The following is a 19,354-nucleotide window of genomic DNA, read 5'->3' on the forward strand; positions in this document are numbered from 1 at the left end:
CCTAAATGACCTTTGACCTTGGTCATGTGACGTGAAACTCATGCAGGATGTTCAGTGATACTTGATTAACCTTATGTCCAAGTTTCATGAACTAGGTCCATATATTTTCTAAGTTATGATGACATTTCAAAAACTTAACCACAGGTTAAGATTTCGATGTTGATTCCTCCAACATGGTCTAAGTTCATTGACCCTAAATGACCTTTGACCTTAGTCATGTGACATGAAACTCTAATAGGATGTTCAGTAATACTTGATTAACCTTATGGCCAAGTTTCATGAACTAGGTCCATATACTTTCTAAGTTATGTCATTTCAAAAACTTAACCTCAGGTTAAGATTTGATGTTGACGCCGCCGCCGCCGCCGTCGCCGCCGCCGTCGGAAAAGCGGCGCCTATAGTCTCACTTTGCTTCGCAGGTGAGACAAAAAATGTGTTCAAATTATGGATAGTGACCTGTAGCCAAAAGCTAAAATATTGTGGTTCAAATTATTAGCACAGAATCTACTTTTTGTTCTCTCTTTAAGATTCTGTGTGGTGGGCCTCAAAAAGAAATCAAGACCTGGGGGTGTTTCACAAAGATTTAAGTGTGACTTAGAGTCCCACTTAAACTCCCAGTTGCAGTGCACATGATGTGCACTACCTTGCATCCATCAATCAGATTGCGTGTTGCATATCATGCATGCGTCATGCATTTAAGTGCGACTTAGGTCATACTTAAATCTTTGTGAAACACCCCCCCCCCCCGGAATTGAGTCACTCCCTTTCTGGGGGGCATTTCATGAAGAGTTTTTATCAGTGATTTTCACCGACTAATCTGCTCTCGGCCAATCAGATGCAAGCATTTCTAGTAGCTTGCAACACAAGTCGGTGAAACCACTGCTTCGTGAAATGCTCCCCTGGCTTTTATGAATTTACCTGGAGGATCTTCATGAGGACTACTTCATCGGAGCTGGGATCGGTGCCGACGAATCGGGTGTGAGTGACCGCATCGGCGATGTTCTCAATTCCTTGGGCTGCTCCATCTATGTTTGCATCTGGAATGTAAATGTTTGGGAAAATACATATAGGTTACATGTGCCGATTTGCTGGAAAAGCAATATCTTTTAACTGGTGTGTTGGCTCAGTTGGTAGAGCGTCCGTCTCAGAACTGGGAGGACGGGGGTTCAAATCCCGGCCACGTCAGACCAAAAGATGTTCAAAGATGGGAGTTGCTACTGCCCTGTTTGGCATCCAATGATTAAGGGGAAAGAGCCTTGTCGTTATGGCGCTGCACAGCGGCTGCCGGGCCCACAATCAATTGGGCAAAGCAAATTTTCTGAGTATTTCATTTTATGTCTATTTCGAACAATAAACTATGGATTTTCATTTTCATCATGTCTCAAACAATATGCGTACACCTTTCACTTGTTTTAAACACTCTGGTCCATTTTCTGCATACATTTTTTTCTGCATTATACAAAAGTATGGCACATACCTGTACTCCATGATTAAATAAAGTTATGTTAAAAAACATGAATTAAAGATGCAGAAAACATATTGCCTTATCCTTAGCCAAGAAAAGGAACAAATAAGCAACAAAAAAAGAGCAGTTGGGATCTCTGCATAATATTATACAATTATATCATACAATTATTATACAATTTTCATTAAACAAAGCGAGCCTTACCCAAGAGACCGTAGGAGAGGAATTTGTTGACGGAGGAAAGGGCCAGCCCCGTAATAGGTCCTGTTGTGTCGTCTGAACGTATCACATCCAGGAATGGGCCCAGAAACACATTAGGCTCTATGGCACCAAGATCTGCAGAAGGGGAAAACAATATGAAAATGATCTTTACTTGTTTTCATGGTGGAGAGAATTATGGAAGTTTTGCGATAAACACCATGTATGTAGTCCTGAAAAGGACTGTTTGTTATCCAATAAAAATAAACAAACAGTCCCTTTTAGGACACATAAATGGTGCTTTTAATACTGAAAACAATGTAAAGATTTTATAAAGAAAAAAAGTTCACAATAATGACATTTCAAATACTTGGGAGTTAACTGCAAGATTACAAGAACTTAGTTTATATATCCAATACATTTAACAAGGATAGGTACACTAAGATGATATTGTCATTACATCATTACAACTGAATGTCCGGGGGGGAGGCCAGTCAAATATATTGCTATACACATGCGTGACCAAAAAAAGATGTTTAAAGAGGTGTTTTTTTAGTTTTGGATGCAGGCTGCGCATACACTCGTTACGGGTATCAAAAACACAGATTTTTCCAAAAAAAGGGTGGTTTTGAAAGACTGGTCAATGGTCAAACATATGGTGGGGGGGTCCAAAGCTTTTATTTAACACTAGCCAAACATATTTATAGTATGTTTTTCCCAAGCTTTTCCCCCTGGGCATTTTCCTCCTCATTTCTGAAAAGTGTTCAGGGTGATCTTCCCCTTTAATAATGCATATATATAGCCACAGCCAAAGTGACAGAGGAGCATGTGGTTATACCATCGCAGCATTGGTTGATAATCATCACCCTACAAGGCTGTATTAGCAATTAGAGAACACGTACATGTATTGCACCATATAGCATGACACTTGCAACCAATCTTGGCTGTATGCTCTTGATTAAAGAGCAAATTTGTCACCAGGATGCTAATTTCAGTTATTAAAAACACGTTTTCTCACATACATGTACATGTACTGGTACATTGTACATTAATAGAGGGCACATGGTACAAATAAAACAAAAAGTGAGGGGGGTTCGTGGATGGGGGTTACAGTAGTCGATTTCCTTTCCTTCTCTTATATGAACCATGAAATCAGACCTTCATTTTTGAGGAGCGCGATCGTGCTGGCGCTCTTAACGCGCTCCTAAAAAAATAAGGAGAGCAAAAAATCACGCTCCTACAAAAAAAAAATTGCCTCTTTCTCGACTCGGATTTGAATTTGAACTCGGTAAATATTGTAGTCCCATATGTAGATTTTCATGGCAACACCATTGAAGTCTACATGTGGGACTACAATATTTACCGAGAGTAAGTTCAAATCAGAGTCGGGGAAAGAGGTGAATATTCTTCATTTTTCTAATAGTTTTCAGCTAAATCAAAATAAATTCAAGGAATTATGGAAAATAGATTGCCATTTCATGGATTTTAAGATGTAAAATGTGAAATTTTAGCATTTTTTTTTTGTAGCAGGAGCGCGATATTTTGTAAACGTATTGACCCAGGCCTAGTTTCACCACAGATTAATTAATAGCTACACAGCTATTGCATATATACAGGGCCCTAATCTCCATAGGAGATTGATAAACAAGACTGGAATGAAGACTAAGATCCTCCAGGTAATGACTATAATTCTTCTATAATGGATTTGCAAGGTGCAGGACTATGATACATGTATCTACACAGACTGCCTTAGATTTTATCATCTTTCAGAGTCAAGAAAAAAGGGAATATACTATTCCTCATTTTCTTTGAGGAATGTTGAATGTATAAGCGCATGGAGATCATGAATATCATGTGCTATACTGTATAAATACCATATTATTATTATTACATACATGTATCTGGCTGTCAGAAAAGCAGCGCCTTTAGTCTCTCTCTCCTATGCAGGCGAGAAAAAACCTTTCATTCACTCATCTTTGGGATCTTCACAATTCTGCACTTGGCATTAAAAAAGCATAGTGTACAATACATTCAGATCACATTCCTTAAAGGGGTACTGCAGGCTGAAAACATTTATACCTAAATAAATAGAGTAAAATTCACAGAGCAAAATGCTGAAAATTTCATCAAACTCGCATAACAAATAGCTAAGTTATTGAATTTTGAAGTTTAGTAATATTTTGTGAAAAAAACTTATATGCACGTCATCATGAATATTCATTACGTGGGCTGATGTCACATCTCCACTTTCCTTTTTCTTATTTATTTAATACATAAAATCATAGTTTTTCTATTTTTTCACAAGTGTGTAAATGATTGTCTCCATTATGATGAAATAATTTGCAGAAATAAAAAACTAATGCACTAAATCAGTTGTCAGTCCAGTTGTTTTAGTTCTTGATATAAACATTTTGAATATTTAATTTCATATAATACAATACAAGAGAACAAGTGGGGATATGACATCATCAGCCCTCCTAATGAATATTCATGAAGGCATGCCTAGGACTGTTTCACCGGAATAATGCAATCTTTACAATTCAATATCTTTGTTATTTGTTAACCAATTTTGATAAAATTTTCAGCATTTTGCTCTGGGAATTTTACTCTATTTATTGAGATATAAATATCTCCAGCCTGGAGTATCCGTTTAAAAACATCACATTCATTTAATTGGAAGAGTACAGACAAAAGAATTTTAACATACCTGCAATGCTGTTGAGGATTACTTTCAATCTTGAGAAGCTTACTAAAAATGGATCTTGCTCTTCTTCCTGTCATGGTAAAAAAAAAAAAATTACATAACAATACAATTTCTTTCCAATTCTGGTAATATTCATGGACACATCATACATGTACATGTGTATGTCTTGTAGTTACATGTATGTACGGAGCATCACAAGAAACTACATGTAGCATTCAGTTGCAAATCAAGTGTAACTGTGTACCAAATTCAAGCATAATAGGGCTAATTGGTTGTGTTGTAGTCGAACGCAAATCAACAAACATATTTTCTCTCATCAAGGAACTACAAATTAATATTGGAACTTAAAGGAGAATGAAACCTATTGGAACAAGATAGCTTGTGTGAAAACAGAAAAATCAAAGAAACAGATCAACGAAAGTTTGAGAAAAATTGGACAAATAATGAGAAAGTTATGAGCATCTGAATATTGCAATCACTAATGCTATGGAGATAGCAAATTGGCAATGCGACAAAGATGTGTGATGTCACTTGTGAACAACTCTCCCCATTACTTTAGTATATATTTCACTTGAATTGCCTCTTTTATCACATCTATCCATAGATCATGTGTTCTTTGTACACGAGGGCATGTAATACATATTTTTCAAGAATACATCATGGATAGAGTTTGTATCATCATAAGAAAAAGCAAAAAGAGGCATTTTGAGGGTATTTTATAGTCCACCAAAGGGAAAGTTGTTCATCAGTGACATCACACATCCTTGTCGCATTGCCAATAGGAGGATCTCCATAGCATTAGTGATTGCAATATTCAAATGCTCATAACTTTCTCATTATTTGTCCGATTTTTCTCAAACTTTCTTTATTCTTATTCTTTGATTTTTCTATTTCTACACAAGCCTATTTGTTCCAAAGGTTTCATTCCCCTTTAAGCTGGATTTGTAATTGAACTTGCAATATCATGTTTTGTCTCAGTATGAAATGCATGTAATCAAATTGCCTATTATCCATTTCATCAAATTACTTTTTTTGTCCATTACCAGTTTGTCTAAATAAACAGGCAGAACATTCAGATGTGATATAGAAAATGGAACATTTATGTAGCAATATAAAAAAAAAAGAATGTCTACTCATTTGGTTACTTTAAAAAATTTGCTCTAGATACATGTAGAGCTAAAAACTTAAAATGGTTTACTAAACATACATGTTTATTAAAAAAAGAGAATAAAGAGCAAAGACTAATGTATTCCTACAGCCCAATTCACAACATTCACTCACCTGGGGGAGATGGGTCGTCCATCTTGAACTCCGTCTCATTGCCGTGACAACCAGTTGCATTTCTCCTTGGACGACATAGATGCCGTTCTTTGGTGGAACGATCTTAAAAGCCGCCATTTTCTGACGAAGACGCGTCCCTTCAGCAGGAGTAATAGCAATATAAGCCTCTAACGGGAACCAGAGTACAGAACTAAGTTTTTTATCCTCTGGAAATCAAGAGTCGGGGTAACCCAAATAACCCAAATAGGTTATTTGCAAGGAGAGAGAGAGAGAGAAAGAGAGCACCACACAGCGCAATAAACCATTACATCCTTGGAGCTATCATATTGATCTGCATCAAAAGAGAGAAAAAGGAGAAAATTTACAAGTCATTTTTTTGAAGGAGCTTCGTTCGAAATACATGTACCGGTATACCTTCCAAAATGTCAGGTTCCAAACAATACAGAATACAACATCATATATAAAAATGCACACACTATATGGGAGTTTGTATTTTTAACACAGCTTATCATAGTCCGAGCATTTACTCTTTTGTAGCAAGCCCAAAAGCCCATTTTTGTCCATTCCACTGATTCCAGCAGACCAATTTTAGCTATTTTCACCCAGACTTATACCCTTTTTACACAGGACTTTCTTAGCCCCGGACTATCGCTAACACCGTACTATCCTTAACCCCGTACTATTTTTTTTCCTTTTCACACATGCCAAATTGTTATTGCTAACCCCGGATAAGGAATGCTTGCTTTTCACACACAAAACTCGCTAACCCCGGACTAGTGTTTTTTGTCGATCATTCGTAGTACAAGTACTTCACTCATACACTTTTTACACACGCTAAAATTTCCTTAACCCCGTACTATAGGTGGGGCTAAATTGCCATTTAGCCCCACCTATAGTACGGGGTTAAGCTTAGCCCACTTTCGTTTTACACTAGCGATCTTAACCCCATACTATCGCTCTTAGCACCGCAATTGCTGGGATAACCCTGCTTTTTTGCAGGGCCAAATAATCCCGTACTAAAGGTGGGGTTAGCCCACTTTGCAAAAATGCTGTGTAAAAAGAAAGTGGGCTAAGCTTAACCCTGTACTATAGGTGGGGCTAAATGGCAATTTAGCCCCACCTATAGTACGGGGTTAAGGAAATTTTAGCCTGTGTAAAAAGGGTATTAGTTATTATCTACATGTCATCCATGTAAGTTTCACTCATTCATATCAGGCACAGGAAAAGCTCTATTTTGACTTTGATCTTGACACAGAAAATCATCGCTCAAAGTCTCAATCAGATTTTGTCTTTGCTGTAATTTGATGCAGACTGAAAATTGGCAATCAAAATTTATGCTAGCGTGCTTTTGAATGTACATGAATGATGCCCAACATGGATGCAATTCAGGTGACTGCTTAATAAGATATTGGAGAGTAAATCTTGGTAAAAATTTGAACTAAAGATTAGATGGCTACTTTCGCTAAAATTGACAAAAATGAGCTATAAATTTGCAAAAGTGGGCAATTTGGCTGGCTACAACTTAAGTCTCCTGGATAAGTTATAATGTGAGTACACATACATGTACTGTATGTATTTTTATTAAACTCCATTAAAAAATCACCCTTTTAAATGACTTTTTTGGATGTAACACATAATATTGTGGGAAATGGAAATTGACTTGGACAACATCTGAATGAATCGAAAATGGAAATTTTGTGGATTTAGGGTTAGGTGGATTCACAATACAGTACACCCAGCGTTCTCGCCAGAAAAAAAATCACGCATGTCGGGGACTTGTGCTGCCACTCCTGGGGGGGTGGGTGCGGAGCGCGGAAGCGAGGGCCTTTTCATCAAATAGAGACGCTAAGGAAGCCCCATTGTGGCGTATTTTTAAGCCCACACAAATGCACATAAATGCACAGATCATAGAGCTATTACTTGCCGTTCAGTAGGCTTGGGAGCCAGCGCCGAATCCAAGCACTGAGATAGAAAAAACATGGAATTTGGAGCTGACAGAATGATTTACTTCGAGCAGAGGACAAACTTTCTCTGCTTGGAGCCTGCAGTGTATGCCGTGATGCATCGTGTGTGTTGTGTGTATTTCTGTGACTGTGCAAAGCCAGTACAGAGCACGTGCGTTGCGTTAATCACTTGTGATTGTATCATCAAAGTACATAGGGATTTGTGTGTGACTTGTGTGAGAAGTTTTTTTGGGGGGGTTTCATTCCAGAACCCCCCCCACCATCATTTGCTCGCTAGTCTTAAATGGGAGTCTTGTCATATTGGAATATTGACCAGAAGTTAATAAAACACATATTATTGTTCTGTCAGTAATGAAATTAGCGATTGAACTATGGATATTTTTCAGTCATATTTCCTTTAATCTTAGTCTTTTCATTCCGAACAATCATTTTTTAATGATGTATTTCACCTTTATCCAGTTTGCCATTTTCTTAAGTGACTGAAAACAAAGACTAGTCCCAACCCTCCGCGAGTTGTTTACATAACTTTCTTTGTCTCCGCTAGTATTGCACAATCTTGAGAAGCACATGTTTGGAAATCTGATATTCTTGCGGTGGGGGGGGGGGTTACAAGATTGCCGCCCTTTTCATTCTGTGTTGGGTTTGGCTGCTACATGGCCTGTGTTGAGAAATTAGGTCAGGGTAAATTTAATTGCAAAGAGAGGCTTTGGACGGCATTCATGATGGATAGTCTTTTTTTTAAATGCATCATTTAAATAATTTCAACTTCACATTTGCAGGCTTGCAGGTATATTGTGTATATTGAGTGAGTTGATCTTGTGATGATGGGGAGAGAATTTGTGTGTGTGGTTTTTATGTCTGCAGTGAGTTGGGTCATGGATGACTGGGAGAGAATGAAAGGACCAGGGAGTCGGGAGGAGAACCGTAGCGAGCAGCCGCGAGCTAGCTGGGCGCCTTGCCACTTTCCTAGCCGTGGCGTAGGAGGCCTGTAAGTGGTCTTAAGTTGGTGGGACTTCGGCGCAACCCGATAAATTAAGTTGATATCACTAAGATGAGTTCAGGGAGTGTATTTTTTTTAATGAATATTTCCATTTAATTTTTCCACGCATGTCGCTGAAATTTTACGCATGGTTCCACTTGGTCTCCATTTCCGCACGCATGGTGTTTGCACCATGCGTATTATACACTGGCGAGAACGCTGGGTACACCATCTACTGGGAAGAAGTCAACATCTGTTGCATGCGATTATGCTGCGCAGGCCGACGCGGCTCGACCGGCTTGCATATGCTGTTTACTAGGGACAAGGAGAGAAATTTGTCGCTTTGTCGTTTTCTGTGAATTCTTCCTCTGATTTTGCCAAATCGTTTTGAAGCATCATAGTAACATTACAATTACACTAGCATTGTGCGCTGTCTGCACACGATGTCAACCCCAAAGTTATAAATTCGGCCTGTTCTCTGCAACTGATTGATAACACACCAATAATATTTTGATGATGACAACACTCAACGCAGCAGCGGACCCAGGATTTTCCAAAAGGGGGCAAATTTTTTGTGGGATATTTCGTCTGCGAAAAAATGTGCTCATCAATTTTTGTCTTTATTTCATAAAAATATATTAAAGGAACTAGGCCAATATTAAGATTATTTTGTTTTGTACTGAAATGCACCAAAACTAAAAGTTAAGTTAACAGGAAAAAATAAACTAAGACTTATTTTGGCTGTCGTGCAACCCCCACTTCCCAGGTTTTAATTATACGAAGACAGAAAATTTAAAGAACATTATTACAGATTATTCATGATATGAAAGCTATGTGTAAGTCTAAGTGTGCAGACTTGCATCTCGGTCACATACATTGTCATCGAGTTGACACATCCACATTTCAGCGCTAGAACCACAGCTAGTTCGGGGTCCGACCACTTGACCGAAGGTCCGCGAGACCGAGGGTCCGCGAGACCGAGGGTCCGCTAGACCGAGGGTCCGCGAGACCGAGGGCCCGCGAGACCGAGGGCCTCGAGACCGAAGGCCCGCGAGACCGATTTTTTTTCCTTCATCAGGGGAGCGTTTCATCAATATTTCCATCCGATCTGACATCCTATGGTAACTGTCGGATAAACTGTTTACGGGGGGGGGGGGGGGTTAGAGCCAAAACATTTCCCGGTAGTGGGCTAGCTGTAGTGAGCACGCGAATCGTGCGAAACACTTACTGCTAGCATGAAAGGGCTCTCGGGGGGGGGGGGGTGTTTCCGATACTTACAGTAGAAACTTACGTTGCCTAATTTCACTGACACTACTTAATCATTACCTCTACTCATTTAACGTTTATTTTTTATGGTTATTCTGCTACATGATCTTGTGCATTTAATGTTTAACAAGAAAACTGGAAATATCATAGAAATACATAGGCCTACACCTGGAACATTAAACCTTCATTATGGGCAATCCTATCTTACATATCCTAGAATTTTTTTTCATTTAAACAACCAAAAAATAAGAAGACCAAGAAGGTGAAAGTTTTAAAGAAAAGAACGTACATTAATTTGTCACTCAATTAAGAGTGCCGGTTGAAATCAGTATTCCTCCGGGAAGCTTGTCCTCGAGGAATGGTCCTCCGGGGGAGTCGCCCTCCGGAGGAGTAATCCTCTCGGGGAGTTGTCCTAAAACCCATTTTTTTTATTATTGCCGTTACTATTTTTGTTATCATGATAGCAGCAACAGCAGTAGTAGAATACAAAGTCGTAGTAGTAGTAGTCGTAGTAGTTGTTGTTGTTGTAGCAGTCACATTATTATTGTTGTTTTTATCATCATTATTACTATCATAATCATTATTATTACTATCATTTAAGTCGTTATTATTCGGCAGTTTTGTTTTGCTTTGTTTCATTTTGTCTCTTGTTTTATTCATCGCTTTAAGTTTATTCAATCATTTTTTAAAGGACAAGTGTATCCCAACAAAAACTTGATTTGAATAAAAAGAGAAAAATCCAACAAGCATAACACTGAAAATTTCATCAAAATCGGATGTAAAATAAGAGTTATGCGTTATAAAGTTTCGCTTCATTTCACAAAACAGTATGCACATCTCGGTCGGTATGCAAATGAGGGAACTGATGACATCATTCACTCACTATTTATTTTGTGTTTATTATATGAAATATGAAATATTTTGATTTTCTCATCATTGTCATGTGAAATTTTTTTTTTCATTCCTCCCTAAACACGTGGAATTCCATTATTTTGACATTTTGTGTTTCAGGCAAAGAGGTCCTAGTCGTCAAATTCGTAAAAATTGAAATATTGCATAATTCAAATAATAAAAAAACTCTCTCATTTGGATGTAACTGGCTCGTTCATATAATTATTTTGTTAAAAATAAGCGAAACTTCGAAATGTCATAACTTTCTTATTTTACATCCGATTTTGATGAAATTTTCAGCATTGTGCTTGTCTGATTTTTCTCTATTGATTCAAATCAACATTTTTCTGAAGTGGACTTGACCTTTAAAAGCGACGCTCTAAAGAAATGGATGAATACTTTTTGAAAACCAGACAACTTTCATAAGCAGTCCTGTAAGTTATTTCTCTGAATTTTGCACTGCATTAATTAAAAATCAACTCATCTCACATGTCTACTCGACTAGGAGACTGTCACTGTCCACTTAGACTCTTCGTCTCTTCCCAGCAGTTTAATTCTTAGTTTGTTTTGTTTTTGTGTTTTTTTTTTCTTTTTTTTTGGAGGGGTCCATTCTAACCTTCCAACGAGTCAGTTTTTCAGTCACTCTGAATGCAACCTCATGAATATTTATGAATCACTTTAGCGTGAACTTGTGACCGTTGTCGCAATGCTCAGGCCAACAAATTATCAACTTCATGCGTATTAAAATACGGTGAATACATAATAGAAAAGTTCGTCATGCAGCTGGCAGAAAAGGGGGCAGAAAGCGAAGGGTAGCATGCGCGAGCTCCAATTTCAATTTTTCTGTCTGGCAGAAGGGCGTTAGCTTGAGCGTTCTCTATGTGAATTGTACAGTGTGAGCGGGAGTTAACGCCCTTCTGGCAGACTCACGACGAAATTAACATTCACGATATTTACAATCCCACTTGACCAATGGCATGCACCTGAGAACGGGCACATCTTTCATTTTATCTTCTGTCAAAATGGCTCAAGCATTAGACGCATGTGTCAAAGCCGGGATTGGGAGGGGGCTCGTTCTAGTTGCTCATGGCCACAGATATCACAAAAAAGTAAATGTGGCATCTATATCTTGGCGTTGTTGGAGGAAGCAATGTCAGGGACGAGCAACAACAAAATGTTCTCCAAGTTGAGGATGGGGCTCGTCCAAATATTCTGTATAAAGTTCCATTAAAAGATAACATGCCGCATGGCCTCAGTCCCCCACCTTACTGGGTTATCCCACAGATGATGACAGATCGACGAGATTTCGAGACTTAAACTAGAACTGAAAGATGTGGATCGATTGCGTCATTACATAGCCAGAGGGGGCGGGGTATCCCCCCCCCCCAGAAAAAAAACACACATTAATTCTTCAACCGGGCTGGAGAATGAAACAAAGTGAGAGCAAGCGGGGAAGGGATTGTCGATGTGTCGAAAGGGTGGGTGAGCAGAGCGGGGATGGCCGCACCCTATCGAGAGAAGCCCCCCCCCCCAACCCTTCTCCAGTTATCGCGTTAGGATGGCTTGAGAGCGGGGAGAACATTCCATGCTAAGACTACCCAAAAGTAACACTACACATTGCACTTTTTCTATATATTTTATTGGAGTTTTTGAATAGTTTGCCCCAGAGTATTCGAGAACACGGTTTTCATTTCGTAAAAGATATGAAAACTCACTTGATTAATGAAGTTTGATGATTGACATGAGTTTGGGGGGAAAAAATAAAAGAAAGCTTTAGTAGAGTAGATACATTGCACTTTGATCCTTTTGGGGAAACCAATCTCGACTAGCACTTGTGCTTACTTTTGGTTCTCCCTTTAACAGCATTTCTTTTGGTACAAAATCATTGGCGGCGGAAGCCAAAAATTTTTAGGAGGGGACAAGCAAAAATCTTTTGACAGGCAAAAAAAAAAAAAAAGGTTCTCAACCCAAAAATTTTAGGCGGGACGTAGGAAAAAAAAGGTCATCAACAACAAATTTAGGGGGACCGTCTCCCCCCCTCCTCAAATTTAGGGGGGGGCACGTCCCCCCGCTTCCGCCGCCTATGTACAAAATCACCCAGACCCCTGCCCAAACCATTTATAATTTATGTTCATGCATACGATCAATTTTTAGGGTGATTTGCTTCTTGTCAGATGAAACTGCATCAAGACTCTTTTGTATATGCTGATATCACATTGTGTTCTTATATGCTCATGTAATGAATTGCATTTATATGATTCATGTTATACAAACATATTCTTGTAAACATGTATTATACATATATTAATTCATGTAAATATGTTAATGTTGTTAATAAACTAAACTCAAGATAAATTAATAAACACCTATTCATGGGAACTGGGGGTGGGGGCTTGTCTCGAAAGGGTGTATTGAGTACACTGGCGTAAATCCACTTTGAGGAGTGGGGGGATGATCGAGTTTTTATCCCCCAGAGGCGGATCCAGGGGGGGGGGGAGGGACCAGCTCCCCCCCCCCCCTCCCTATTGGCGGATCAAAAAAGGAAAAAAAAGGAAAGAGTATGAAGACGAGTGAATATAATAAGAGGAGAGGAAGACTTGAAGAAAAAAAAGAATCTTTCATGTCACTGTATAAAATTTTCGCTCGCGCTTCGCGCTCGCATTGCCTGTCAGGCGATTCACATATCTTGTTCAGTTTGGAATTCAATATGCAAAACATATTTCTCCTTGAAAATCGAACTTTCATTAATTTGTGCGATTTACAAATTGATGGTTAAAAAAGTGTTCTGCTGTAAAAATGTCAGTTTTATGGTCTGAATATTAACATTTTCTGCTCGCGCTGCGCGCTCGCGAAACTGATTTATCAGGTACCTATTATTCTCATGCATTCCCTAAAGTTTTCAAAATATCCCTTTTAAAGTCTGATTGTCAAAATGTATCAGCTAACGCTGCCATGCTTGCATTTTGATTTGCGAGGTATTTATGTCTCAACAAACTACTTAAAATCCCCTTTTCATGGCAGTTTATTAGAAAATTTCGGCTCTCGATTTGCGCTCGCATTAATGGTTAAAAATATGTCAACTGATTACTGAAGCATCCTATTCATGATTATAAAAGTGCTTGAAATGTACATTGTTCAGGCCATAATATCATCAGATTCCTTGCCCTCATTATGCATTAATAAATAAGGTATCAATTTGATAATTAAATTGTCCCTTTTTGTTTAATCTCGCGCTTAGCAAGATGAATAAGAAGATATATAGTCATCATATTCATATGATAACATGTCCTAAGGATGTCAAGGTCCTTTGTCCCAAACTCTAAGTAATAATAAAAAATATCAGCTCTTTATCAAGTGCGATTTTATATCCACCTTACAATTTTCCTACGTCTATACGGTGGGTCCGGGGATTCCTTGCCCTCATTATGCATTAATAAATAAGGTATCAATTTGATAATTAAATTGTCCCTTTTTGTTTAATCTCGCGCTTAGCAAGATGAATAAGAAGATATATAGTCATCATATTCATATATGATAACATGTCCTAAGGATGTCAAGGTCCTTTGTCCCAAACTCTAAGTAATAATAAAAAATATCAGCTCTTTATCAAGTGCGATTTTATATCCACCTTACAATTTTCCTACAAGTGTTTGAAATGTAAAGCTGAAATTGACCCCCTTTTTCAAATCGGAATATCAAATATTTTAAGCTCGCGCTTCTCGCTCACCTTTATTTTCATGCTAAAAGATGTATTTAGAATGCCTAGATTCTGTGTCTAAATCTGAAACACGCGCGCGCATGTTTATTCAGTTATCAAGTTTTTTTATCAATATCAAAAACTTTTTGGCTGCAAGCCCTTTGTGCTCGAATTATTAATGTAAGAAGATCCCCTCTTACTCATCCTTTTCATGATTTACAAAACATGAATAGTGTCCCGTTCTAGGTCTAAAACTAGAATTTTTCCGCTCGTGCTTCGCGCTCGCATCAATTGTTTAGTTATGTAGCTATCTTTTCATGATTTTCTTTATGTAGAAATGTCAAAATTTTTCTGCTCGCAATTCGCGCTCGCCTTATTTGATTGTTGAAATATGTAACATCTTTATGGCTAACTGCAAGCAGGTAGGCCTACATTTCCGATCATTTCAAAACGTGTATAAAAAAAAATTCTCGCGCTTCTCGTTCGTAGTATAATTGCAGGCACATCTTTTTATTCAGAATGTTAAAATTTTAGGAAAAAATACATACAATCAACAACAAAAAAATTGCTCGCGCTTCGCGCTCACATTATTAAATAAGGATTATGATATTATATATTTACGTTGATTTAAGGAATAAAGATGAGAAGTGACTCATATGACTACTCCCTTCAAAGAAACAAACAAAAAATCATCTTCGAGCGGCCGATCGGGGAAAATATGGCTGAAAAAAAATCCGGGCCCCCCTATTGGCGGAGGCTGGATCCGCCCCTGCCCCTCTATACACACATTTCGATATCTATTCATCGAGCGGTCGAAGCGAACGAGCGATAAAGAAAAACTTTTCTCGTTTTTAATCACATTTCATAATATAAATTTTAAAATATTATGAGAGAGCGAAGCGAGCAACCCAAAAAAAACCACTTTTTTGGTTTTCAATCGCATTTTCAAATAGAAATTTGGAAGTATGTTTTTTTTTTTTTACTAATTACTTAAAATATATTTTCTTCCCTAAAAAGTGGGGGGATATTTGTACACGCCAACCGCCCACTCCAAAAAGTGAGTGTGTGGGGGCGGTGTATATCCCCGGGATTTACGCCAATGGTTGAGTATTCTGATGTATGGCCAGCCTTTTTTTATATAGATTTTTTTACGGATTAAGGTGAGCGAGTGCAGCTAAGGAACGATTCAAAGAAACGTCGGACCTTCCTCGTTTCTCGCGGGGGGGGGGGGTAGGTACACTCCCCTCCATTCATCCCCCCCCCGAACGCGCATCCCGTGCTCACTACTGGCACCTTAACTGAAATCCTAGTTACATGTATGCAATCATTTCTACACGGAATTACTTGGAAATATTTGGCTCTGCCCCCCCCCCCCCCCCCTCTGATAACAGGCACCTGTTACGCCGCTGCAACGAGTCGCCTTAAACAACTCGACCTCGTCAACCAATGAAGGGAAAAAGTCGGTCTCGCGGACCTTCGGCCTCGCGGACCTTCGGTCTCGCGGACCCTCGGTCTAGCGGACCCTCGGTCTCGCGGACCCTCGGTCTCGCGGACCCTCGGTCTCGCGGACCCTCGGTCTCGCGGACCTTCGGTCTAGCGGGCTGTCACCGCTAGTTCAACACAGTCACAGCGCATGCATAGCATTGACAATTACAATACAAAATCGAAGCCAAATGAAATAAACATTGAATTCAATGCCCACTCACAACCCGTCAAAAAGTGACATTTCAGCCATCGCATAGACCATTTTAAGGAGAGATTTCAATTATTCTACATCAACCACAGTGTAAGGAACATAACTGCAATTTATCTTTAAAAAATATACTCACCGGCTCTCACAAAACGGCAAAATATGGTGAAATTAGATATAGTCGCCGGCAAAGACTGCAGTCAAAATGACGTGGTGCGCATGTGTAAAATATGGGTGACGTAGATAAGACTGGTGCCAAAACACAATACAATAGCTGTGTAGCTCTTCCTTGCCACGAAGAAGAATTTTCATGTATCAATAAAACATGTTTAATTTCTTTTTGACAGGGATGATCTTTGAAGTGATCGAGCGAATGGAATCGGGAGGAGTGTCCATGAAATAGGGATGGGATTATATAGGGACCCGTTGTGACCCCCTGATCCTCACGATGATACCAACGGGAGATTATCCGGGAAATTATACCGGGGATTATCCCCTTGATTGCACCAACACTTTAAAAAAGGTATTTCTTTCATGAAGAACTTCATCAAAAGCTCGATCAAAAGGTGCGGGAGGAAGTGGGCGGCAGGGTCAGGTGAACGCCTTAATAATTGCCCTGCTTAATTGCTCATACGGCCGGAGGGGGGGGGGGTTAAATGTACCCAAACCATGGATTTGAATAAATAATGTTTTAATGAAATCAGACTAAAATGCTTTGAAATAATCAAAGTCAGATGTAAGATTTTAAAAGAATAAGTTGAAGTTTGGTTTACAAAACATAAAACGGGCATGCAAGGGGGGGTGTCGATGCCATCACCCACTCAATATTTCGTAAATTTCATCATGTGGTTTGATTCCTCTGTGAACATGATGACTGCCTCAGCAGCCTCACGCCGGAACTGTCAAGTTTACTAAAATTGGAATATTAATTATTTCATGTTTGTAAAGAAATAGTGTAATCGGCTCTCTGCATAGGCCTATACCGACCACTGAATGCCGTGCATAGAACATTATGAAAATAAGTGAAACTTTTTTAGTTACAGGAGCGGCGGGGCGAAGTTAAAGCGTTGGGGGTCCTCTTTTAAAAAGGACATCATCTTGAAACGATTAAAGAAAAAATAGCGTTGCTGCATGGCACTCTAAATAACATAATATATATCATAGTTTTCATGAAAAGGCTTATTACACGTGGCAGGGGCGGGTTCGTTTGAGCAAGCGGCGGCGAAAAATTACACTTATGTCAAAAGGAGATTGTGCAAACACTTTTAAACTTCATATTACGTTTCTGCATGAAGAAGCTGTGTTTCGGGGTTATATAAGTTGAGAAAATCTCTTTTGAAGGGAATTTCTGGGAGTGTTTAATCAAAATTTTTGTCAGACAATTAAGTTGTCAGATCGGACAATTAAGACAACTTTTCTTGAATAGTGAGAAGCACTGTTTCTATATGGTATTTGTCGGATAAAACGTCCAAGTCCTTCATGAAACTCGTAATCCAAAGATTGTCATTTACAAGTTATATGCATGCATTTTTTTATATTTGGAAATGGTTTTTATAAGTCCTAAAACTTGAATTATGATCTATTCCGGCTTTAACTTCGTTGGGTTTTTTTTTTTGTAGTGTGTTACTAATAGGTAAAGAAAATACATATAGGGTAATTTTATCACAGAAGAACATGTCGAGGCCGGAGGGGTCATTTTTTCCTCCTCGGGGCACTGTATATAAGGTGAGAGGTCAAATATTGCCCCTTCCAGGCATAACATGTTCGTTGAATAGAATTCACCCAATTACAGTCCTCACCTGTATATGTAAGGGGCGCGAAAGAGAAAATGAATGAAAAACAGACAATACTGTCAAAATAACTAATAGCAGTTGTGTTTTCAATTGGTCAAATGCTAATTTTTCCAATTACCAACTCGTCCACTATTATTTCGTCTACCACCAGTTTGTCCACTATCCACAAGGTCTAACTGCCATTTCGTTTAATTATAAGCAGTTGGACCAACATAGCCATTTAGTCCATACTAGTTGGTCTAATTTTACTCTGTGTTAATTATGCAAAATAAATGAATAGAAAATGGGTATTAAACCAAATGGTTATGAGACAAAATGGTCATAGAAGAACGATTGGATTCAATGATAATTGGACAAAAGATGAAATGTCGATGGACGGAATGGCATAAGACTAAACGAAGGTAGACTATGTGATGAGTGGACGAGTTTGCAATAAAGAGTTGTGTTGCTAATTCACCATACAGAGCAAATTCAATGAAATCCAATAGGTGATAGAGCCTTCTCTACCATTGCCCCTAAAACATGGGACTCCTTGCCGCCTTCACTAAAGACTTCCCCATAAACACTTTCCTCATTTAAGAAATCTCTCAAACCTACCTATTCTATTTTTTTTCTGTATGGTTTCCATATAATGTTCATAATTTTGTAGTTATTATTCTTATGTTTCATACTCCCTATTTGTGTTCTGTTATTCTTTCGTTCTTTAATGCGCTTTGTATCTGATGAAAAGGCGCTATATAAATGAAGCGTATTATTATAATCATTATAGCTCCAGGGACAAAATACAGAAAAAAAACTATGGAAAATTAAAAAAAAGTATGATACGGGCATATTCTATTACCCCTTCCTAAATTAATAATGGCAATAGGCGAAAATCCAGCTCAATGTTTTCCCTTTTTCTTTAATGCATGATATACGTTACAAAATGCGCTCCCGTCTCTCTCCCCCCCCCCCCCTCTCACACTCACTATTTCTCATTTTCCCCTCCGAGTCTCTGTAAACACTCGCTTAACATACATATATGAGCAAAATTTGGGTTATATATCAATTTTTTCCTCCATTTACATGTACATATTATTATTATCATCATTATTATCAGTTGTTTTTAAAAGTCATGTTATTATGAAAGATGAATTTCCCTCTGATAAATACACAAAGAAGAGAATAATAACCATAGATTTACATGATTCGGTCTTTGTATTTTCCCCCTTTTTCAATAAATTGTACGACTTAGTAACTTAGAAAATTGCTTACAAGCCAATTTTACTTACATAAAAAGACAAGTACAAAAGGAACCCAATATATAGATAAATATTTGTCAGTGAAAAATGTTTGTAATAACAATATTCACGGTGTGTTGGCTCAGTTGGTAGAGCGTCCGTCTCACAACCGGGAGGTCGGGGGGTTCAAACCCCCAGCCACGTCA

The 19,354-nt window shown here is 38.5% G+C and overlaps 1 protein-coding gene across 1 annotated transcript in view; it reads right to left on the reverse strand.

Moving 5' to 3' along the window:
- The window catches only part of LOC121405605 (Golgi-specific brefeldin A-resistance guanine nucleotide exchange factor 1-like), a 51,684-nt gene extending 35,155 nt beyond the window's left edge, over positions 1–16,529 (reverse strand). The window contains exons 1-5 of the mRNA XM_041596537.1: positions 16,275–16,529; positions 5,649–5,979; positions 4,371–4,437; positions 1,670–1,801; positions 919–1,037 (exon numbers count right to left, since the gene is read on the reverse strand). Of these exons, the coding sequence (XP_041452471.1) occupies positions 919–1,037; positions 1,670–1,801; positions 4,371–4,437; positions 5,649–5,765 (435 nt within the window). The 5' untranslated portion in view covers positions 5,766–5,979; positions 16,275–16,529. The remainder of the gene's footprint in view (positions 1–918; positions 1,038–1,669; positions 1,802–4,370; positions 4,438–5,648; positions 5,980–16,274) is intronic.
- Between the last annotated feature and the right edge of the window lie 2,825 nt (positions 16,530–19,354).

Source organism: Lytechinus variegatus, chromosome 18 (assembly GCF_018143015.1).
Source record: "Lytechinus variegatus isolate NC3 chromosome 18, Lvar_3.0, whole genome shotgun sequence".
Lineage (NCBI taxonomy): Eukaryota > Metazoa > Echinodermata > Echinoidea > Temnopleuroida > Toxopneustidae > Lytechinus > Lytechinus variegatus.